The 25,205-nt window shown below is 40.7% G+C and overlaps 1 protein-coding gene across 2 annotated transcripts in view; it reads left to right on the forward strand.

The window, feature by feature from the left end:
• The first annotated feature begins 3,046 nt into the window (after positions 1 to 3,046).
• The window catches only part of hbs1l (HBS1-like translational GTPase), a 58,393-nt gene continuing 36,234 nt past the window's right edge, over positions 3,047 to 25,205 (forward strand). Inside the window, exons 1-5 of one of the 2 annotated variants that reach the window (XM_053482275.1) lie at positions 3,047 to 3,243; positions 4,530 to 4,595; positions 13,171 to 13,308; positions 13,539 to 13,724; positions 17,784 to 19,752. In XM_053482275.1, coding sequence (XP_053338250.1) covers positions 3,201 to 3,243; positions 4,530 to 4,595; positions 13,171 to 13,308; positions 13,539 to 13,724; positions 17,784 to 19,006 — 1,656 coding nt within the window. In that variant the 5' untranslated portion in view covers positions 3,047 to 3,200 and the 3' untranslated portion in view covers positions 19,007 to 19,752. Of the gene's footprint in view, positions 3,244 to 4,529; positions 4,596 to 13,170; positions 13,309 to 13,538; positions 13,725 to 17,783; positions 19,753 to 25,205 lie in introns of those variants that run through there. The other variant, XM_053482274.1, reaches the window with a different exon arrangement.

Below are 25,205 nucleotides of genomic sequence, written 5' to 3' on the forward strand. Positions count from 1 at the left end.
TTTCTGTTTCAACTTCTGCATCTTCTTCTGGCATTGTAAATTGAATCAGCGTCCAAACATGTGTGTGTGTGGCGCCATGTGATGGCCTGGCATCCCTTCCAGAGTGTATCACTGCTTCACTCCCTGCATTCTCGGGACTGACTCACGATCCATCATTACCGTGACTGGGACAAAACGCTTACCGAAGGTGTGGTTCGCTTAACAATTGCTTAAAAAAATCTCATTCAAAGCTACATTTTTAACATGTTTAATTATGTATAACTCTTTATTATGTACAACAATTTTGCATTTCATTTACACTTATGTGCATTTAGATAATATTATATAATATATAGTATATAATATTGCCTTCAGACTTCAGTATTTCCCTTAAAATGCCTCAAAATATTCAAAGAAATGTCACATATTCTCTCTCAGCTCTCTCCTTTGCCCTCTTTCTGTTTCTTAAACCCTATCGTTTCCTTCATTCCTCACTCTCAGTGTATTTAGGTCAGTTTAAGAAAGCATCACGCAAGTGCACCTCAGACTCGAGTGTGTGTGTAACGCAGGTGTCTGTTTTTGTTCCATGTTAAATTTAGACCTGCACTCAAGTGTCAAATGTCATACAGATGTGAATGACACCTTTAAGCACAAGACTGCAGACTGCTGGGGAAGATCAATCACGCACGCATACGCACACGCACACACTCACAACTCTGATTCATCTGGATAGTGCGGTTGCAGTTCATTTGAGAGGGTCCAGAGCTAATGGAAACTTTGAGTCGTGCTTTTTCTCAGGGCTCTCGTACATGCATCATTAAGTGTTAGTAACCTTCTTAGTAAGCTTTTTGACCACTGCGGGGCCACAGAACAGCATCGATACATGCTGCATGTGATACTGCACGTCTTTGGAGCCGTGCTGGAGAGATGGATCTTGAGATAATCCATCTCTAAGATGGCTAGTGGGGAGCACTGTCTCGTTAGACGCTTCACAACTTCGGCATTGTCATGTATAATTGTATACAGATTTGTATAATTGGGACAGATTTGCTGGTGAGTGTGAAGGCCAGAGCATGAGATTTACATCATTTTCATCCTCATTAAAATGTTCGCTGAGAATGTTTACACTGAAGGATCCTGGTGGAGACCACGCCTATCAAGATAGCAAAGTTTTAGATGATCAGAAGAATTTGATATTGATTGGCACTGCCATTTTGCTTAAAGGAGAGAAATGGATTCCATCCATCCATCCATCCATCCATCCATCCAGTGTCTATTCTGTTTATCCTGTTTAAGGCCACAGGAGTCTATCACAGTGGGGATCAGGGCACAAGTTGGGTTACACCCTGGATAGCGTGCCAACCCATGACAGGACAAACACACACTCACTCACCCAACCAATCACAAATTATGAGCAAATTTGGAAACACTGATCCATCTACACTGCATGTCTTTAGACTCAAACCTTGACAGACATGGAAATTAAGAAAAGTTTCCAACATGCCGTTTTTACTTTAACCTGTGTTAACCAACGCATATGTGTGTGTGTGTAGGTGTGAATACAGCATACAGAACCCTACAGATTATGCACTTATCAGTACTGATTAATAATTTAGTTTTATCCTTGCCTTTGTTTCAACACACACATACATACACACACAGTCCAAGCCAGAAATCGAACCCTGCTGGAGAGGACAGGGAGAGATAGGAGCAGCTTGGTGGTGGTGGTGGTAGGGGTGACGGGGGGTGGGTGGAATAAGGTGGTTTCCAGAAGTAGGCAAGGAACAGCAGCTGCGGGACAGTCAATTTACGCTGGGAGATAACTTTTACATGGGGAATTTTCCTTCACCTTGATATACAGTATCACTGTCTTTGAGCTAATGATTATGATTCTCATGAGTACAGTACAATATGTCCCAGCAGGCTGGGAGGAAGATGGGAGCAAACGCTCATATTTGTTAAGTGCAACCGATTAAAGCTGACAGAAAGAATGAATATTTTTCACTTAAGCTTCTTTAAAATACTGTATTACTGATCATTACCCAAATGAAGTGTTCTCTTTAATTAGCTAACCTAGTGGGATTCGATTTCTGGCTTGGACTGTGTGTGTGTGGAGTTTGCATGTTCTCCCCATGCTTGGTGGGTCTCCTCTGGATAATCATGTTTATTTTTACAGCCCAAAGACATGCAGGGTAAGATACAGTAATTGGCTTATGTGGCCTGTGATGCGCCAGTCCAGGGTGTACCCCACCTCGTGCACAAAGTCAGCTTAAATCTCCTGTGACCCAGAACTGGACGAGGGGTATAGAGAGTAAATGAGTGAGTGAATGTATTTCAATGTCCTGCTATAAAGAACGAAATAGTATTTTTGTACATTTCATATACTACAAAGGGGTAACCGACCGCAAGTACAGTCAACCTGCTGCCGCTCTCCATGCTGCTCCATTGTTTTCCTAGATATATTATTACCTCACAGTATGACTTAACAGGTGATGATGACCCTGTCACCCTGTCGACAGTTACATTCGATGACACTCCCTACTGTTACATAGTGTGGAATGCCCGCTACACCAGCCATACATACTCTGATCATCTACAACAATATGATCACATGCGTAAATTTTACCAGATCTCCCCTTTCCATCACAACCAGCATTAGCCTTTTCAGAAATTTGAGCTACAGTAGCTGTAGGGGCTGATGTACATGGGGAGTCCGTTCCAATAGAAGCGTTGGTGTAGATCAAATGGAGGAAAAGGTTAATGCTGGTTGTGACATAAAGATGACAGATCAGACAGTGCATCACTGTTATGGTGGCAAAAGGGGGAAGTTACCTAATATTAATCAGGTGGTCATAATGTTATGGCTGGTCAGTGTGTGTGTGTGTTTGGATATAAATATGTATAAGTATATACTTATAAATATATGCTTAATTTTTTTTAATTAATAACTCCAAAACACATAGTAATGTAGTTTTAATTTAAATATATCTTTTTTTATTACGTCACCCAGTGACTTTTAATTTGAAAGGCCCGAGCGCCGGCTTGCCGTGTCGTACGCATGCGCAGCGCTCAGCAGCATCATGGCGGCTGTGCTGCAGTGAGGTGCTGACGTCAGAATTATGCCCATGCACGCATATGCTTCAACTTTTTAGCAAGAAGAAAAAAACAAAACAAAACAAACGAAACAAAACTAAGAAAAAAAAAACTAAAATAAAATTATCATGTCTCGCCACAGGAATGTTCGAGGGTATAATTACGATGAAGGTGATTCCTGTTAATCTGTTTGTTTGTCTTGGAGTCAGTTGAACTTGTTAACTCTGTTAGCTTTTGTACTTAGCTTAGCTAAGTTTGCTAACTCTACTGTGTTTATATGATTTGATTATTTATTCATGTATAAGCAGCATTGGATTGTGTCTAACAGTGTGTGAGGTTTTTTTTTATTGTAGGAAAGAAGTATTATCTGTTTGGACTGCTTGAACACATGGAGAGCTGACTTGGCTAGATGGCTAGGTTAGCTAACTAGAGAGAAATGCTTTATTTGTGTAATGATCAGGAGTAATACAGAAGTATAAAGAAGTGCTTAAAGCTTAAATTAAACATTAAATGATTTCTCTGTCAGCTTTAAACTGTTCAGCTTACAAATATAAATGTTTGCAATTCTGTCTGTTTCTGTAAATGTGTTTTGTTGCTGTACATTTTATGTACACATCATTACGACAACCTGTCTGATATTAAGTAGGTCCTCCCTTTTCCCCCCCATGAAAACAGTAATGATCCGTGTGTACTGATCAGTAATGATCCTATCACAACCAGCATTAACTTTTTCATAACACCAGCACTTCTATTTGATTGGATGTACATCAGTAAGCCTTGGCCTCCCATGACCCTGTCGCTGGTTCACTGGTTTTTGATCAACTTGGTATGTTCTGACCGCTTCAGACCAGGAACCTCCCAAAAGATCTGCAGTTTGCTCTGACCCAGTCGTCTTAACATTGCAATTTGGCCCTTCTCGGAGTAAATACATTTTTAATATCTCGCTACAATGGCATCTGGAAGTGAAATATGGAAATATGAAATATATTCATATTAGGCAGCAAATTATGCTTTTTTTTTTCTCCCTGAGGTCGATGTGTTGGAAGCAGAAAAAATGGGCAAGTGTAAGAATTTGAGTGACTTTGAAAAAGGCCGAATAGTGATGCCTAGACAACTGGGAACTCCAAAACGGCAGCTCTTGTTGGATGTTTCTGGTCTACAGTGGTAGCGGTAGTGTAGATCAAATTGAGGATAAGGTTAATGCTGGGTCTGATAGAAAATTGTCAGAAGACACGGTGCGTCTCTGTTATGGTGGCAAAAAGCAGGATGTAGTCAGTATTAGGCAGGTGGCCTTAATGTTATGACTGATCAGTGTATATGATTTATTTAACCTAATTTATTTGATACACAACTGCTACATGCTAGGTAAAGTGGTTTTGTGTCTCATTCATTCAAGTGCTAATGTTGTCTTGACCTCATACCTGTAACTTACCTTTCGTATGTCTTTTAACCTACAGATTTTGAGGATGACGACATTTATGGACACTCGGTGGATGATGACTACTGCATCTCACCCGCTACGGGTTTGTATTGTGGCGTTGTTATATGATCACAAATGTAAGAGATTGGAATCACCAGGGATCACCCAATACGATATTATCGCAATACCTGGATGCCGGTTCTATTAACATTTCTATTCTGTATTTATGAATATCCTGATTCGATATTACATTTTTCCCTGATTTTTATTTTTTTTGTTACAAGTTTTAGACTGAATTTTACAAGAAAATAAAAGTTGAAACATAACTCAATGGTTTTATACCTTAGCTTTATTCCACAGCTTCACAGCGGAATTAAACATGAGCAATTAAATGTAACGTTTCTTATAAGCTTTTTCACTTAGTCAAAAAAATTCCGTTTGGCCGGTGTAGCAGACGTCCCTCACTGCATATTAGTAGACAGTCTCATTGAATTATGAATAGACAGCACCACCTTTTATGTCGTACTGTGAGGTAATACAGTAGGAGGAGCAGCAGCGACTTAAGCGTACACTCGGTTTGCAGGTAATAATAGCACAAAGGCGTCAGGATCTGCCCCCGGGGCCGGGGGTATCCTCTTACTTCACGCAATGCCAGTGTGTGAATAGTTTAGACTGTACCACCTGTAGGATTATAAAGAAACGGTACATTATAAAAAAATCACAGGTGTTAAAAGCCTCCAAACTCTGCATGTGAATTAGTCCCAAACCCACTCATTACACGTTTACACAAGTCTCAAAACACTGAGCGCAAATTAGATGAAAATCACAACCACTTAACTAGCATTGTCACTGCCAAGTTGAGTTTTGAGATGTTGGAGGAGTTAAAAGGTGGAGCACTCCAAGCTGTCTACCCACGGGCATCCTGTGTGGTAAGAGTGAATTATTTGCAAAGTTAGTTTAGAAATAGTTATGGTGGATGACAGAGATAAAAAGCAAAAATCAGTAAAAATTTAGCTTTTTTTTTTTGGCTTAATGAGAAGTTAATGTTAAACCTTTTGCAATTGTAGTTTGTTTGTATTGTTTAAATGCTGCGCTTGGATTTTAAGTGAAAAAAAAAACATTTAATCAATGATAATTTTTTTTTAAAAGGTTTAAAATTGTAACAAAATCTAAATGGGGAAAATGTAATATTAAATACTTAAAAAATTGCGATACTTTAATATCGTGATTTTAATTAAATCATAACCTAGACATCGTGATATCGTATCGGGAGGTGTCTGGTGACTCCCATCCCTACTAATACACTCTCAGAATTTGTAGAAAAAGGCAGATCGTACAAAAATGTGTTCATGTTGCACTACATAGGAGCTTGTGCACTCTGCACAGAATCGGTTCAATCCAACTTGATTGGTCATGTCTGATCAGTCAGCCCAGTGCATCCCTATTATAATGTAATTAATCATGAAAAAACATTTTTGGACTCTGTGTGACGATACAAGAATCAGCACACAAAAGAACCGTGATTCATAACCAAAGAGATTTTTCCCCATCTTTATTGTACAGTGTAAAAATCCCCAGTTCAATGCTCAGATAAGGTGAGATCATGAAAAACACTCTGTCACAGTGTCACCAATTCCACACTTCCTCCCTAATAGTCCTTTAATAACTTAACTGACGTCTCATCTAGGTGATGCATTCATCCTGGTCAGAATAGAATAGATTCCAGGTTTAATAAACTAACATTTCCGATCGAACTAAATCTGATCTGGTCATCCTTTTTACAGTAGGATATGTTGTGAAGTTTCCAACCTTTGTCCTAGAAACCTTTCTGTTCTGCATGTTATATTTATACACTTTTGTTTTCTCAAACTCAAAAAAGAAGTCGTTAGTAACTGCTAACTAGTAGTTGAAGGGAAAAAGTAAAAACACACACAGGTCAGGTTCTTCTTCAGGACCGGCAATGATGTAACCCCTGTGTCTGATTCATTTCACTATCTGAATCTGCAAGAGCGTCAGGGTCAGTGACGTGCTCTTTGTGTAATAAAACATGATTTCGTTCTGTTTCAAATAATTCTACAATGTGATGGGAATCAAACAGGCATTTTGAGACATGGAATGTGAAATGACATCAGTAAGGTTGACTCAGTGTTTGAAATTAGTCAGAAAAGATAGAGAAAATGCGCAACTGTGTAAAAATAAACAATATAAAATCTTTTGTTTAGTCTGTAGTTATTTCCAAAGGAAGGCATGCATTTGGTCGCAGTGAAGAATCAACAAAAGAGTTAAACTCTTTTGCGCTCAACAATCAGCGCGCATTTGATTCAAATATAAAAAGCTAAGCGTTTTTTGTACGCTAACTGCAAACACTTCTTCTCACTAGGATGGGGTTTTGCTGAGGTGGAAATAATTTAACGCGTATGAAAAGCACAGGCAGAGAAACCGATCTAGGAATATCCGGCTTGGCTTTGTGTTTGATAATTCACGCAGAATTCACAAATTTGCAGATAACTGTGTGTTTTCAAGGAGTGTGCCAGTGTTCCGCTATTTTACCACATAAGTGTTTACCACAACAGCGTCAGTGTCCAATGTGCAATGTGTTGGAAACATTGTGCATGCCGTTCAAAAACATTATGGCGTGTGAACTGATTGCTTAATAATTTCAACCTATTATAGTACTGAGTATATACTTATAGTCTTCCCAGATCTGCTTTTTTTCTCCCCTACCCTGCTTTAACAGACGTTTTACCCTTCTTTAGATATCAGTGGTCTGATCTACTTTGTTTAAGATGCCAGTGGTCTGATCTACTCTATCATTTGTCTAATCTATCCTTCGTAAGATACCACTGGTCTGATTTACTCCGTTTAAGATACAGGTGGTCCGATCTACCCTGCGTACGATGCCAGTGGTCCGATCTACCCTGCGTACGATGCCAGTGGTCCGATCTACCCTGCGTACGATGCCAGTGGTCCGATGTACCCTGCGTACGATGCCAGTGGTCCGATGTACCCTGCGCACGATGCCAGTGGTCCGATGTACCCTGCGCACGATGCCAGTGGTCCGATGTACCCTGCGCACGATGCCAGTGGTCCGATGTACCCTGCGCACGATGCCAGTGGTCCGATGTACCCTGCGCACGATGCCAGTGGTCCGATGTACCCTGCGCACGATGCCAGTGGTCCGATGTACCCTGCGCACGATGCCAGTGGTCCGATGTACCCTGCGCACGATGCCAGTGGTCCGATGTACCCTGCGCACGATGCCAGTGGTCCGATGTACCCTGCGCACGATGCCAGTGGTCCGATGTACCCTGCGCACGATGCCAGTGGTCCGATGTACCCTGCGCACGATGCCAGTGGTCCGATGTACCCTGCGCACGATGCCAGTGGTCCGATGTACCCTGCGCACGATGCCAGTGGTCCGATGTACCCTGCGCACGATGCCAGTGGTCCGATGTACCCTGCGCACGATGCCAGTGGTCCGATGTACCCTGCGCACGATGCCAGTGGTCCGATGTACCCTGCGCACGATGCCAGTGGTCCGATGTACCCTGCGCACGATGCCAGTGGTCCGATGTACCCTGCGCACGATGCCAGTGGTCCGATGTACCCTGCGCACGATGCCAGTGGTCCGATGTACCCTGCGCACGATGCCAGTGGTCCGATGTACCCTGCGCACGATGCCAGTGGTCCGATGTACCCTGCGCACGATGCCAGTGGTCCGATGTACCCTGCGCACGATGCCAGTGGTCCGATGTACCCTGCGCACGATGCCAGTGGTCCGATGTACCCTGCGCACGATGCCAGTGGTCCGATGTACCCTGCGCACGATGCCAGTGGTCCGATGTACCCTGCGCACGATGCCAGTGGTCCGATGTACCCTGCGCACGATGCCAGTGGTCCGATGTACCCTGCGCACGATGCCAGTGGTCCGATGTACCCTGCGCACGATGCCAGTGGTCCGATGTACCCTGCGCACGATGCCAGTGGTCCGATGTACCCTGCGCACGATGCCAGTGGTCCGATGTACCCTGCGCACGATGCCAGTGGTCCGATGTACCCTGCGCACGATGCCAGTGGTCCGATGTACCCTGCGCACGATGCCAGTGGTCCGATGTACCCTGCGCACGATGCCAGTGGTCCGATGTACCCTGCGCATGATGCCAGTGGTCCGATGTACCCTGCGCACGATGCCAGTGGTCCGATGTACCCTGCGCACGATGCCAGTGGTCCGATGTACCCTGCGCACGATGCCAGTGGTCCGATGTACCCTGCGCACGATGCCAGTGGTCCGATGTTCCCTGCGCACGATGCCAGTGGTCCGATGTTCCCTGCGCACGATGCCAGTGGTCCGATGTTCCCTGCGCACGATGCCAGTGGTCCGATGTTCCCTGCGCACGATGCCAGTGGTCCGATGTTCCCTGCGCACGATGCCAGTGGTCCGATGTTCCCTGCGCACGATGCCAGTGGTCCGATGTTCCCTGCGCACGATGCCAGTGGTCCGATGTACCCTGCGCACGATGCCAGTGGTCTGATCCACTCTGCATAAGTTATCACTGGTTAAATCCTGCATAAGATACCACTGGTCTGATCTACTCTGCGTAAGATATCACTGGTCTAACCCTGCGTAAGATACCACTGGTCTGATCTACTCTGCGTAAGATATCACTGGTCTAACCCTGCGTAAGATACCACTGGTCTGATCTACTCTGCGTAAGATACTGGTGGTTTGATCTACTTATTTAAGTTACCAGTGGTCTGATCTACAATGTGTAATATATTAGTGGTCTGATCTACTTATTTGTAAGATCTCAGTTGTCTGATCTGCTCTGTGTAAGATACCGGTGGTCTGATCTACTTATTTAAGATACCGGTGGTCTGATCTATGCTGCGTAAGATACCACTGGTCTGATCTACTCTGCGTAAGATATCAGTGGTATAATCTTGCATAAGATACCAGTGGTCTGATCTACCCTGCGTAAGATACCACTGGTTTGATCTACGATGTGTAATATATCAGTGCCCTGATCTACTAATTTGTTAGATACCGGTGGTCTAATCTACTCTGCGTAAGATTTCAGTTGTCTGATCTGCTCTGTGTAAGATACCGGTGGTCTGATCTACTTATTTAAGATACCGGTGGTCTGATCTACCCTGTCTTCACTGTTGTTTACAGTGTTGTTTACACTGTTGTTACACTGTTGTTCCTGTATTGTGCCCTAAACTTCGCTCTGTGTGTTTTTGTGTAACTCAGATTCTCAAATCGCGATGAATTTATTAGGATGGGTGAAATTCGTTGAAGCAAAAGTGGGAATCATAGGAGGCTTGAAATGAACATTATAATACATTTATCATTTTGGATGTTCCTTTTTGCAAATAACACATCACATCATAATCATAGTGCTTGAGGACAACACTTAAAGATTATTAAAAGATTATTTTGAACTATAATACTGTAATAAGCTTTACTATGAACTATTATACTATATACAATAAAAATATACAGAACTGAAACATGTTTTTCTTTTGCACGTTTTAAACCACAAAGTTTTGCTATTTTAAATTTAGTTGCCTCCGGAAGTAAAGAAGATACTGAGCGTTTCATTTAAATATTTAAATCTAGCTAAACTCAAAAGCACACTAAATGTTTTATTTATTAATTTTTATTTTTTTAAAGCAGCTGCCGTGTATCGATCGCGTTTGTCTTTTTGCACTTTTATCGCAGATTATATGGTTTCAGTAAAATCCGAGTAATCGTTTTGATGAGTGTAATCCACACATCATTCTCTTTAGTGGGACTTCCTGAGTTGCATGTCAGTCACGGCATTCGACAAACACAAGCCTTATCGTAGCTTTCGACTAAACTCTGAGACTTCCGTCGGCTGTGGGATGATCGCTGATTCATTCTGTGAGTTCTGTTCTGTTGGATTAAATTTCTCATTTTGACTTGAAGTGAGAACGTGACCGCGTCACCGATCGTTTTAAGAACATGAATTTGTGCTGCTTACAAACCGGTCATTTTAGACTTGCTGATAAACATCAGCTTAATAATCTCAACCTAGTATAGTATTGAGTATAGTTCTACAATAACCATATTTATTAAAAAAAAAAAAAAAAAAAAGAAGGAAAAAAAAAGAGCGTCAGTCACATTAGGGAGTGATGTTTGTGATGAGGTGTCAGAGGCAGGTTCTAGACTGAAATACCTGATTTTGCATCTTTTCTGGGCGTTTGCCAGATTTCAGCCGCAGCCACATCCGAAGGGTTTTCCCCCCCCAGGCTGCCTCAGACGTTCTTTTCTTCGCATTGGTGTCTACAGTATTAAGTAATCAATGCAAAATCAATTCATTTGTTCAGGATGAACCTACAGTACTATGCATGAGCCACGCCTGAGTTCTTCATATTTTGTTTCCAGACAGCCAGAATTTTTTGCATTTTTAATGTAGTCTTGAGGGATAATTCTCCAGGCTTCCTTATCTGACATTTTTTAAGTCCGGGCCCCTGAACGGCTTTAGAGGAATGTGTTTTGCTTGTTAAGCCATACAGTGACCTGTGGGCCTCCGAGTGACGCAGTGGTAAAGTGCTCGCTCTGTCATCCGGAGATCGCGAGTTCTAGAGAGAGCTGATTGGCCGAGCTCTCTCACAGGAGGGGGATGAGAGGTACTTTGGGCTTCCACATTGATGACGGCTCTACAGCCAATCAGGGGCGTCTGTGAGCTCACGCAAACAGAAGGAGCGGATAGCGCTGTCCTCCGAGTGTGTTACGCTGCCCCCAATGGTGCGTGAGCAAGGAAACACGTGATAGTCCGCGGCCCACCCGACTGATTGGTAGTAGAAGCTTAATGTGGGAGCCCCCTAGTGACAGGGAGGACTTAAAAACAACTAAAAACTGGGAGGAAAAAAAAAGCCACACAGTGACCTATGAATCATTCAAGCATTAAATAATAAAATAAAAAAACATCTAACTCAAGGCATGAACCAGTAAGAAATTATTATACTGTTGATGCTGAATGCTGAGTGGTTGGAACGGACAGGAGGGGAAACGAGGTTGCGGCTGAGATTGGTACATAGATGAGCAGTTTTTAAATTGTATCATTAGGCACTTTGCAGCCTGTCACAGTAAAACATTTGTTCCCATTTCTTTAATTTAATCTACATCATATATATGAAGAAATAAGGGAAGGGGATGAGCTCAAAACGTTTGCACTGTACTGTGCCTAGCAAGTCATGCTGTAGCCTTGAACCTGGGATGTGATTATACATAGTAAATTATAGTGCTTGACACTTTAAAAAAGTTTTAAAACTACATTTTGATTTACTTGTTTAAAAGTTCTTAAATTTTTTTCAATCTAGTTTTAATATTGAATAACAAAACAGACTCTCAAAAGAAAAGAAAAAAGCAATCATAGTGCTTATGTTCATGTTATGCTCGTATATGCAGAAAGAACTGGTGTATAGCAAGAAGGTATGGATTAAATAATTATGGGTTTACGTCAACCTTTTTCATTTTGAGAAAATTTTATTAAAAAAACAAACAAACAAAAAAAGGACCGGAGCAAGCTTTAATCCTCCGATGGATTCTCTCTTGTCTTCATCCCTGCTGTAATATCATGTACAGTACACTTCTGTACTCTCCCGCTCTGTTTGCAATAAAGTATTTGCATTGATTGCATGAGCAGAGAATGGATTATTTGAACGTTGTTAAATTTAATAGCATCTTTTTTTTCAGTTTAGATCTCGGCAGCTTTTTGAAACTTACTTTTTTGTGTGCTTGATTTAGCAAGTATCTAGCTATTAAAATTTACCTCAATTTACCTACTAGAAAACATAGTAGCCAAATAAAAATTGTCCAAAGTTTTGGAATAGTGAACGTTCTACATTTGATATACACGCACTCATACACTGCCTGGCAAAAAAAAAAAAAAACACTTGGCGTTACAAGATTCAAGATTTATTTGTCACATGGTTGTACAAGTACAACAGTAGTTAAAAGCGACTGTGCCAAACTCAAATAAAAATAAGAATAAAAGAATAGCAGAATAAGTAAGTACAGACTATGATATAAATTATACAGATTATATCACAAGGGTCAAATTATTGGCCTGCATCAAGCAAAGAAAATATTTTGAAAATGTCAGGAAGTGGGTTACGAACCCTTTAGCTATTAAAGCTTGGAAGGATCGCGTTGAAACGTTCAGCTTCGTGGGAGAAATAAAGATGTTAATCCAGCATATTTTGCCTTTCGCATTTTATCTAATGATGACCGAGTGTATCCAGGGGTAGGGCCAGGGGTAGCTCAGTGGTTAAGGCATTGGACTACGGTTCAGAAGATCCCAGGTTCAAACCCCACAACCACCAAGTTGCCACTGTTGGGCCCCTGAGCAAGGCCCTTAACCCTCAATTGCTCAGATGTATAATGAGATAAAAAATGTAAGTCGCTCTGGATAAGGGCGTCTGCCAAATGCTTAGATGTAGATGTATCGGAGCCAGGGCAAACCACGATTTCAAAGGCGTAGTGATATAAATTTACGAGCGCTCTAATTCAGCAAGCCAAAAGTAAATACGTGATCATGTTTTGACTGGACCAAATTTCAATTAGTATTTTATTGCATCTGTTCCGACACATGCCTACCGGTGATATCTCCTGATTAATGTGTGTGTGCGCTTGTGCTTTATTCCCACAGCTGCTCAGTTCATTTACTCGCGGCAGGACTCGAGGCAGCGGCAGGTAGAGCCGCTGGAGGAGGAGGAGGAACACGAGGAAGAGGTGGAGATGCCGACCTCGCCCATGGTCACGCAGATGCTCGACCCGATGACACAAGGTGCAGCCCCAGAGCAAACATTTAACAGGGGGGAAAAAAAAATTAAGTTTTATGACTTTCATATCAGAGTGGTGCATGCAAAAAGGTTCACACACCCACCTATATGTTTTTTGTCGGTTCCTGTGGAATCCCAGGCTTCATGAACAAACAGCACATCCCACGGGACGTCTACCTACACTGACTGATGAAAACATTACAATGAGGGCTGTGTTGTGTTTGTGTGTGTGTAGGTAAGCTCTACTCCTGTTTGGACCAGATGAGGACGGTGCTGGGCGACTCAGTCCCCGACTCCACACTGAGCGAGGCGGCGATGAAGTACGACTGCGATCCCCAGCGAGCTCTCGACTCCATCCTGTCTGCAGAAAGTAGCAGCAAGCAGACGACCGCGCCCAAAACCTGCCCTCCATCACAGAAAGGTACGCACACCCAGCAGGGAGAATACGTCTCAGCGAACCAAGTCCGAACTCCAGGGACTTTCCAAAACCCGACAGACAGTTCAGGGTTTGGATTTTTTTTTTAGATTGATATTCCTCAGTGGTGTAAATGTGAAATTTGACAATAGAGAGTGGGACACGGGGACAGTAACAAGAAGTGGGGTGCAGTGAATAATAATCGGTGTAGTGTCTACTAAAATCATAGTCTAAGTAAGTTGTGTAACTTTTGCAATACCTTTAAGCGCTCTGACGTGTAGATGTTTTTCTTTACTGGATTCAAGTGAAAAGGGGACACCTTTATTACCAAAAAACACTTCAAAATATCATATTTCAGTCATACCCAGGCCAAAAACAACTGTTCGAAGACTTGGCCAAAGGTACAAGAGTCATGTAAATGGGGAAAGAACGCAAAACCTGAGGCGAATGTGGCTCGATTTATCGTCATGTCTGTTTTCCTAATATTTAAATTAAAAAATTTTAAGTAACTTCTTTTTTTCCTTGTTACTTCGCTTATTCTTGGTTTTAGATAATTCGTGCTTTAGGGATTTTTATATTTTTATATATATTTTGTGTATCAGCAGGAAAGTTCTTAAATCACACATTTGTGAGTAAACTATTTTATTTTATTTATTTTTAACCTTTTTATTTATTTATTTATCTTTATTGTCTTTATAGGCTCATTTTAAAAACTGAAGAAATTAAAAGCTGAACATGGCTGCGTTCACATTACCAGCCTAAAGTGACTCGATTCCGATGTTTCACCCCATTATGATACAGATTTTTTTATTTTATAATTTTTTTTCTTTTTAGGGCTGTCTAAATGCGCAAATCAGATTTTTTAAAATTTTATTATTTTATTTGTTTTCCTAAATTTGAGTCACTTTCTTATGTGGATCCTACCAGTGCTAGCAACAGCTAAAGCGTTGTGTCTGGCTTTCTTTCTTCTTTTTTTTTTTTTTCCTTTAAAAAATACTGCTGACTAACTGCTCGTCGTCCCGAGCATATTTTTTGGCTAAAAATCACATTGTTTGAAACGAATAATCTGCCGCGCAAATATATGATGTTTTAACCCAGTTAGTGTGAGCAAAGACGTATAAATGTGCACGTTAATGCGTTAGGACAGATGTATCCACATTAGACATGGATAAAAGTCACTTGTAATCACAAACGTGACGTATAAAACCGTGGTGCCATGGCCCGTGATGTGAACTTCCCCCTAAATCCGAATAGTCGATTGTTCGTTTCAGTAATAGATAGAGCAGCCATAGTGTGGGATTAGCATTTTATATTCTTTAGAATTGGTATAGAAACATATTTTTTGCCTCAGGGTGTAATCCTCCCCCTCAGCAATTCCACAACAATTACTTTGCGTTCTTAGGAAACATGTTCTTGTTAGGTGAAACCGGGTCGCTATAGAATTCCTTGAGAGACTTTGACAGATGTTTCATTCCCACCTTTTTTCCTGGGAGTTTTAAGTTAAATTTAAAGTTGCACTCTGGAATCTTTAAAAACGTTTTTTTTTTTTTGTGGGGATATAAATGTTATACAGGGTGTCTGAAAGTTTTCTAATACTAAATTATAAAAAAAAAATGCTTTAAAGATCCTGTAGAGCACGTTTTAGACACACAGCCCCTGTTTTTCCTTCAGGCGTTCAATACGAGCTTTAAGGAGCTGATAGTTTTCATTTCTGAAGAGAAGCGGATTAGCAGATTAGCTGATTAGCAGCAGTGTGAGCTAACTGCGCTAGCTATGAAAAGTTTCCTGAGACACCAAAGAGCTCCGTTTGCTTTCATGGTTTATTTATTTGTTTTTTTAATGATCTCGATACACATTACACTTAATGTCAGGGTTTATACTACAAAATTAAATTAAATGTGATTTAAATACAGTAAAAAATTTTAAATATTTTTTAAAAATAAATAAATAAAATCTGTTAAACCTCAACTCCTGCTCAGGAACTCTGGATAGTCTGCAGGTTCAGCTAGTGATTACAAGTGTGTCCTGTAGATGACTCAACGTAGATTTTTTCCCCCTCTTAATCTATTACAGTAAATAAACAGATCAGAGTTTTAAGAAGGAAAATATGTATTACTCATCACATATAGCAAGCTGAATTGATGAACAAAAGGCTTACGTGAGCATTTTCCCACACTTTGTAGCTGGAATGCATGTTGGTTAAAAAAAAGAAGCAACATTGCTCAATAATTTTCTTCCCCCCATGTTATGGTGGTTCACCCTCATTATTATGGAAGCGTCTCTCTTCTGCAACGGCACGTTATTACATCTTCACTCACGCTATATGGGTTCATAATTTGCTAATTTCTAACAACAGATCTGATTTTTGCTCTCGACGACGGCAAGCAGCATGCATCCCGATCTGAGAACACATAAGAAAGTGATCCCATCCGATTTAAAAGTTTTTGCCTGGCTAGTTTTTGTTTTCCCTTAGACCTCTCTTTGTCTTTTTCTGATTTGGAAAAGACCTTGGTTATGGTAAAAGCAGCTCAGCTCTGGCTGATGTTCCAAGCACATCATACAGCCCTAAAAAAAAAAAAAGATTTTGAATTGTGAATCAAAATGGCGTAATTCCGACTTTTGAGGTTTGTCAAATGCAGGATTAAAAGCTGTACAAAACTGTACACCCTGCAGCTGGCCCAATCAGGTAGAATCATGTGGCTCAGATGCTTTACCGCCTGATTCCAGTCGTGCATAAAATCTCAACACCTGCGTGCTTTTGCTTCGTCACTGCCTAAAAATGCCTCTCATGTTGTTGCATCTACATGTAAAAAGGAGGCTGTTGCCGTATTGCTAACATGGTATTATGTACAGTGGGATCAATCCAGTATTGCTTCACCTCCTAGTTAACCCCTCCAGTACTGGGGTTAGGATCTTAAGCTGTCTGTGTTTTTTTTTTCTGTATAAATAAAATCTGATTTTCAAACATCATTAGTCTAGAAAAAATTATTTTCAGCAAAATATCAGGAGACCAAAAAGGAAGGCAGCATATTAAAGTACAAGATCACTTTCAGAAAATAACAAAAACAAAAGAAGTAGGCATGATAAAGTCCTCAGAAGGACTGTGTCTGGTTCTGCAGGATGTTCAGTAAAACTAATCTACTAATTTCCTACTAATTTTATCATGCCCGAGACTGTATTTTTAAGAAAAAAGTCACACATTAATTATTGTTTATTGCATTTTATAGGGATTTTTTTTTTTGAATGGAGAGACTTTTTTTGCTGTATAAATGTTGTTCAGATAATTTTCGATCATCCTGGACACCTTGTATAATCAGACAAGATCTTACCATACTATGGATCAATCGAATGGATACATTTAATTAAAACACCTGAACACATTATTAAACCTGGACAAAAGTGAAAAAGTGTAATCTAAAATAAGAGATACAGCGCATAATGAGCATAAAATGGCACTTATCACCTCAGGTTTAATATTTCACAGTTTGTTTAATAAGTTAGCAAAGTTCTTAGAGCTCCCCTGGAGTATGTGTGTGTGGGTGTGTGTGTTCGCTAATGTGCCAGCTGACATATACCTCAGATAATGAAATTTTTTTTAAAAACCTCAAACTCTCGCTCTCATTTCACTCCTTTAAGTATGCATCATTTTAGTGTTTATGTAAAGGAAATGAGCCACGCCCCCAACCCTCACCAAGAGAGCACGCAGAACTGAGTAGCAGGGTCAGGGGTTTCTTACTTTAAGGTCACAATAGGGGGAAATAAAACTCTAAGTGGCATGTTTAAGATGGGTAAATATAAAAATAATGATAAATACAAAAAAACAAATATATTTTTTGACAGACATCCATCTGAATGTCCAAAAATGACTAGAAAGTAACTTTTGCTTTCCCTTTATTTAAGTGAGTAACGTATTGCCTTTCTCTCTCTCTGTCTGATCTCATCCGTCGCATGGCCGCTTGCGGTGCCTCGCCAATCATCTTCCTGCACTTCTTTACCTTTTCTTCATCCTCCTTCCTCGTCATCACACCGATTCTCTCTGCACGCGATTGGCCCTCGTAAGGTAAGGAGCCTTATCCTGTTCTGCACCACACAACACTGACAGGGTCGTGCGTGTTACCTCGGCGCTAACGCAGTCGCAGTCCAGATCAGGGCTTTCGTACAGCCTTAGTGATCTTTTAGCTCAGACTGAGCCGAAAGTCGTGAAGGAGTGCAGTCGGGTCTCTGCAGGCGGTCTCTCGAAGGACGCATTAACACCGAGTCCAAATTCAGGAATCGGTGGTGTAGCTGCAGGGACGAGCTCTCTGGCTCAACTAATGGCTAACCATGAGCGCAAGTGTGCAAATCCAGCTCAGGGTCCAAACATTTCTCTGATGTCTCTTAGTTCCGCCGGACTTGGCCAAATTTCTGGTGGTCTCTGGGTTCCTTCCAGCCTGGGCAGTCTCACCTCAGTGAAGCCCACGTCCAGCCTCCTGTCATGCTCTCTGAGTAGTCTGTCTCTACAAGACTCTAAGACGACTGGTTCGTTAGCAGTACCGATGGGTAGCACATGGCAGGCTAGTAAGCCGGTGCAAGTCAACGGGGTTAATAAAGGGTCTGTGGTTGGAGGTCAAGGTGGTGGAAGCCCTTCATTGGCCGAGCTGATTCAGGAACATCAGAGCAACAGCCCCGATTTTTTCAATTCAGTGCCAGGCCTGAAAAACCTGTCTACGCTCACAGAGACCAGTGCTGACACTAAAAATACTAAAACGCAGCACAGCCTCGATCTGAACAACCTGTCTCTGTCCCTCACTACACCCTCTCCTCCCAAACCTCCTCCTGGATTCTCCGCAATCACGTCTTTATCGGATCTCGCTTCCCGTCACAAATCCGCGGCGTCCGAGCTCCAGAACCGAAAGCACAAAGAACAGAAACCGGTCCGGGCCAAGCAGGTGCGTCAACCGCAAAACGTCGATCTAAGCGTCCTCATGTCGCAGACGTCGCCTGAGCCGGGTACTCCCCGCAGGTCTCCCGTCTCCGTCTCGCCACGCTCGTATCGTTTGACCGAGGGGGTTTTTGCCGAGCCGTCCGTATTCGCTCTCACCTTGTGCGTGCAGAAGAGGAAGAGGAGGAGGACCGCGGCGACGAGGATCCAGTGCACCTGGGCGGGGCATCAAGCTTTCAAGATGCCGAGAATGAAAGAACGAGCGCAGGGTCTGCCCTTGCATCACATCACGCCGTTCGCTTTTGACACGCCGTCTCCTGACGACATCATCAAAGCCAATCAGAAGAAGGCGTTCACCAGAGACTAGAGCGTATTCGCCAGGGGTTCGGTTTTTTTTTTAACGTAAAACAAGCCGAGTCGCATGGCTGGGACATTTTTAAACACTTTCTATCTGCACTCTGTGACTCAAACCAGGTTAATACACTCTCAGAGCAGCTTTTTTTTCTTCCATCTTTTTTTAAATCAGTATTAAGACCAGTTGGTTTTTAAATGTCTCTTTGTAACACTTGTATTAATATTATTATTATTATTGTTTTTTTTTTAAAGAAAATACCAGATTATTTTTCTAGTCGATTTTTAATTCCTGTTGAGTATCACAACGCCGTCTTTAACACGTGCACCAGACAAGTGCGAAAATGAGAGAACGCCTTTACCGAAAACAATAACAACACCACGAAGAACAACAAAAAAAATATCTCGTGCAGCTGCCATGTGGCATTTCAATGTCAGAAAGATTTCAGGTTTACCACAGAGGCAGAAAGAGAGAAAACATGGAGAGCAGACCTTTTTTTCGGGGGTTTTGGGGGACACCCGAAATTCTGCGCATCTGTTTATACATTTCAAATACAAAAAATATGTTTGTATATAAACAAGCATTTCTTAAATCTCTTGATAAATTCATTTGTGCGTAAGCTTGAAAATTATTATTATTATTATTTTTTAAATCCTGTACTTTTAAAGCACTGATGTCGAGCTGAGGTTGGTTTTGATTGATGTGGGCGTAGGCCTGAGGTTTTGTGTATATACCGAAATAAAGATTTCAATATGCCGAGATTCATATGTGTGATTGCATGGGTTGGGTCGATGCTCGTGCAGGGGTGTGTATGTGTGTGTATGTGGTTGTAGTAACACACAAAGTGACAATGCGCTAAGTTCAATGGGTGTGTATGCTCTGTGGTGTTTATCACATGTTTGCGATCTCGTGCATACGTGAGCCTGTGCGTTCCTGCAGGCCACACTGAGGTGCAAACACACCCAGAGCATCCTGGGTAACTTAAGGTTTGGTTTTTTGCTGCGGTGTACATGACCAACCACAAGTGAAGACGTTCAGGTCCTCCTCCCTCACAAACACACACAAACACATATCGCAGCATCTAGAACAAAAAAATCTTTAACTTGATTTCCAGTACAATACAGAATTATTACAGTATTAATACAGTTATTCTCAGATTATATAGTCTGGCCTTTAAATAGGATGATTTGTAAAGAAAACTTCACATTTTGTCAGGTACTTTCTTTAAAATCTTAAAGGATAAAACATTTTTATAAAAGGGAAATGTCATGCCTTAGTTTTACCTCAGGAATTTGTGAACCAGCAGTCATTCTCTACATATACACACACACAAACACACTGCCTGGTCAAAAAAAAAATATTCGTCTGAATCAAGCAGAGAAAACCACTAATGGGATTTTAGGTGATGGTTTTATGACTTTCAAACCCTTCAAAACATCATCAAAACCGGGAAGGATAGTCCTGAACTGACAACTTTTTTTTTTCTCGACCACATTTCTTCCACTGACAAAGAAAAATCATGAATAAAGATCACAACACTTGATGTTGCATATAAATTAGTTTTTCTTTAAATCAGCAGTTAAAGCTAGAGCTGTTTAATAGTGAAACTAAGAGCATTTCCAGAGCATCGATATGTGGCAAGAAAATTAAGTTAGCTGACAACCTGAAAACCTGTTTTTTATTTTATATTTTTCCCCTCAATGGTTCGCCATTCTTCAGGACTATGACTGTGATAATGTTCACACATGAACTACACACCACATTGTTTTGTTATTGTGTATAATAAAAGCTAAAAGTGACTGAATTAATTCTTTTGTCCTATTCACACAGGACTAGTATTATCTGGGGACCTCGTGTGAGGAGTTTGTCTGTGATCTTAATCCCGTGCAAATCAGCCATGTCAGTCATTTGTAAAGTAAAAATTCCCCTACGTATGACCTACCACATTTCGCCGAACACAGAGGTCCTGTGATATTAGTCCCGTGAAAATCAGCATGTCCGCCAAGTATTTGTGTATAAAATTTTCAAGGTTTTTGTTTTAAAGGTGCTTCAAAGCCTTTTTAAAGGTCCCAGGATTTACTGTTTCCATAACAAATTAACACAGAACTCACAAGTGCTTGCTCCAGCTGAAATACTCTCAGAATCTACTCTTGTTCATGCCTCGAGTTCCAAACTGGTGTTTTAGTGTCTGTGTCCCCCCCCCGAGAAATGCAGGGAAGAGGTATATACTTATAAGGTCACATTGGGGCGAAAGAAATCTGATTTAACCATGCAAAGTTGAAAAAAAAAAATTCCCTGTTTTTACCCTACACAGATGCGTACACTGGAGACCTGTCTGAATGTCTCAACATGATTTTGCATAATAGAATGTTTTTGACACGACTATATATACAGTACTGTGCAAAAGTCTTAGGCATCATATTATATGCTATACCAATTTTGTTATACAGTGGGGCAAAAAAGTATTTAGTTGCACCAATTGTGCAAGTTCTCCCACATAAAAAGATGAGAGAGGCCTGTAATTTTCATCATGGGTATATTTCAACTATGAGAGACAAAATAAGAAAAAATAAAAATCCTGAAAATCACATTGTAGGATTTTTGAAGAATTTATTTGCAAATTATGGTGGAAAATAAGTATTTAATCAATAACAAAATTTTATCTCAATACTTTGTTATATACCCTTTGTTGGCAATGACAGAGGTCAAACATTTTCGTTAAGTCTTCACAAGGTTTTCACACGCTGTTGCTGGTATTTTGGCCCATTCCTCCATGCAGATCTCCTCTAGAGCAGTGATGTTTTGGGGCTGTCGCTGGGCAACACGGACTTTCAACTTTTAGATAACAGATTTTCTATGGGGTTGAGATCTGGAGACTGGCTAGGCCACTCTAGGACCTTGAAATGCTTCTTACGAAGCCACTCCTTTGTTGCCAGGGCGGTGTGTTTAGGATCATTGTCATGCTGAAAGACCCAGCCACGTTTCATCTTCAATGCCCTTGCTAATGGAAGGACATTTTCACTCAAAATCATGGCCTCATTTATTCTTTCCTTTACACGGATCAGTCGTCCTTGTCCCATTTTCAGAAAAACAGCCTCAAAGCATAATGTTTCCACCCCCATGTTTCACAGTAGGTATGATGTTCTTTGGCTGCAACTCAGCATTCTTTCTCCTCCGAGTTGAGTTATTCCAAAAAGTTCTATTTTGGTTTCATCTGACCATATGACATTCTCCCAGTCCTCATCTGGATCATCCAAATGCTCTTTAGCAAACTTCAGATGGGCCAGGACATGTATTGGCTTAAGCAGGGGGACACGTCTGGCACTGCCGGATTGGATTCCCTGGCAACACAGTGTGTTACTGATGGTAGCCTTTATTACTTTGGTCCCAGTTTTGAAGCCAGAAATCTTGCTTGTTTGTAGGTGACCAAATACTTATTTTCCACCATCATTTTCAAATAAATTCTTTAAAAATCCTACAATGTAATCTTCTGCATTTTTTTCCTTATTTTGTCTCACATAGTTGTGGTATACCCATGATGAAAATTACAGGCCTCTCTCATCTTTTTTAAGTGGGAGAACTTGCACAATTGGTGGCTGAATGAATACTTTTTTACCCCACTGTATATATTTATTTATGTTTGCATAATTATGTACAGAATCATTCAATATTTCCATCTATAACTTAAAACAATAAATAACATTACAGGAGAATATATGCATGGCTGTAAAGAAAAAAACCATAGTACAAGACAGACCAGTTTTCAGATGGAAACAAAAAATCGAATGTACGCTCCTGGGATTTGCATAAATATAGAAAGGAGCGAGTGTGACTAAGTTTCAGAAACTCATATTCTCCAGCAAGATCAGTAAAACCTAATAGCTGTTTTACTTATAGTACTGTGGAAAAGTCTTGGGCACATACAAAAATATGGCATAAGCAAAGGATGCTTTTAAAAACATTTCTGCATAAAAGAAACTTCTATAAGGAGCAATAAAGAGTAATAAAATAAACAGTCAAAATTTTGAGTTAAAACTTCTTTTAAAAATCAGGAGTTTTAGACACAGATTTGTTCAGTTTTATAAGTAAAACAGTTGTTAGGTTTTACTGATCTTGCTGTAGAATAAGTTCTTCTGGTAACTTAGTCACACTCACTTCTTTCTATTTTTATGCAAATCCCAGGAGTGTACATTAGGATTTTTGTTTCCATCTAAAAACTGGTCTGTCTTGTACTATATATTTTTTTGCAATACAGCCATGCATATATTCTCCCGTAATGTTATTTATTAATTTTTTAGTTATATATGGAAATACTGAATAATTATGCAGACATAATAAACATATATAACAAAATTGGTACAGCGTATAAAGACTTAAGACTTTTGTACAGTACTGTGTATATATAAATAATCATTTGCTGTATGTATTTAATTAAAATGATACATAAGCTTGGTGTTCGATTGTCCTACAGCATGATGAATTTAATGTGATTGTTGAGTTAGTTTTATTAGGTTAATCTACTGTAGCTCGCAGTTAAGTCAACTACAGGCTTCCGTATACAGACAGAATTAGGGAACGCTATCCTGTAAGAACTTTACTTTACAAACCGGTTCCTGAACAATATTTTTATTCAGTGGCAGATTTTTTAAAAGATCCATTTAAAAAAAGAAAAAAAGAAATTACACATTAGGTGCATACTTTATATCTTTTAGGGTTTATATTTCAGTTTCTTGGCATGTGGACACTCAAAACTTGTTTCATAATGATTTAAAAAAAAAAAAGAGAAAGTGTTTGCATCATTAAAGTAGCGGATTTTATATATACATACATACAAAGAGTCCGTCAAAAAATGTACACGCACTTGGAGAAACGAATACATATTTTAATACTAAATTTATTAGTAATAATAATTAACGATAATTAATGATTGAGTTTAACAGCCGTGTAGCTGAGTGATGCATATAGCTAAATGTCCCTGTTATTTTCTCAAAATATGCTGTTTATTAATAATTTTGTTTCCCTCTTAATTATATTTTTTACTCTGGAGCAAAACAAACAAACAAAAAAAAGTTGTCCTGATCATCGGACGCCTGCTTCACGTCTGAAACGCTGGCCTCCCAGGAACTCCTTTAATGGCCAAAACATGTGGAAAATGGCTTGGAATGAGGGCTCGAGAGGAAAACAGCACGATGGCTGTCTGGCGCCTACCTTATCGGTTCAACACAGGGGCATCCCAGCATGTTTGAAGCTCCATATACTGAGGAGCACATTGTACATGGTTTCGGTTAGATTGCTTCGTCCTAGCGAGAGTTATTACAGAATATTTCGTGGCCTCTTTCAAGTGTAAAAGTGATGTTGGTAAATCATTGTGTGTAGAGTTTGCACAGAAAGATACGTCTCTTCTGCAAGTTGGCGACAAGTTACAAGGCGGTTGTACAAGGATCAGGCGTTCCAGTGGGCTCCGAGCCACCTTAGCTGGAATCGTCATTCACAAACGTACAGCCTTCTTTTAAAAGCGTTGCACAATTCATTTGTTTTACTGCAGCTGAGAGTCTCGTCAACGTACTGTGAAGTCACAAAGTTCCATCCCAAGTCCCGGTTTGACTTGAACGCCCCTCTTAGGAATCTAAATACAGCTCTGATCTCAGTGATGAAAAGTGGGGTAACTGTTATCACTCTAAAGCTGATTGTTTTTCCACAGTGGCATGCCGTAAAGCTTTTTATTACTTTTATACCCCAGCAAATTTCCCAGTCGTACGTTTGGTTCCTTACTATCTAAAGAATGTACGCTCGAGCATCTATAAACATTTCTTCCTTCCCCTTTTGAAGTTGAAGAGATAAAAACAGAAGAAATAAGATGAAACTTGTCATGCTGAGAAACTGGAAAATGGAAAGTCCCATGATGGCAAATCAATCGCTTGCTGCAGAGGGCTGACACTGGAGACTCCTTCCGTAAAAGTCTAAACCTCACCGCTCTTCAGTAACAAGCTGAGCGACTGTCAGGAATGCTGTTCAAGAAAATACATCAACACCTACTGACCAATCAGAGCAGAGAATCCTGCGGCGCTGTGCAGAGCGGCCCGACTGTGCAAGCCCTTACATCTGTCACGCTTATAAGGGATCTTCTCTCTCTCTCTCCACCTTCTCTCTCTCTCTCTTTCTATCATCTTGTCTCCCTTGTTCTGTCTTTCTCTTACTCTCTCACCATCTTTCT

Source organism: Clarias gariepinus, chromosome 22, assembly GCF_024256425.1.
Source record: "Clarias gariepinus isolate MV-2021 ecotype Netherlands chromosome 22, CGAR_prim_01v2, whole genome shotgun sequence".
NCBI classification, from domain to species: Eukaryota; Metazoa; Chordata; class Actinopteri; order Siluriformes; family Clariidae; genus Clarias; species Clarias gariepinus.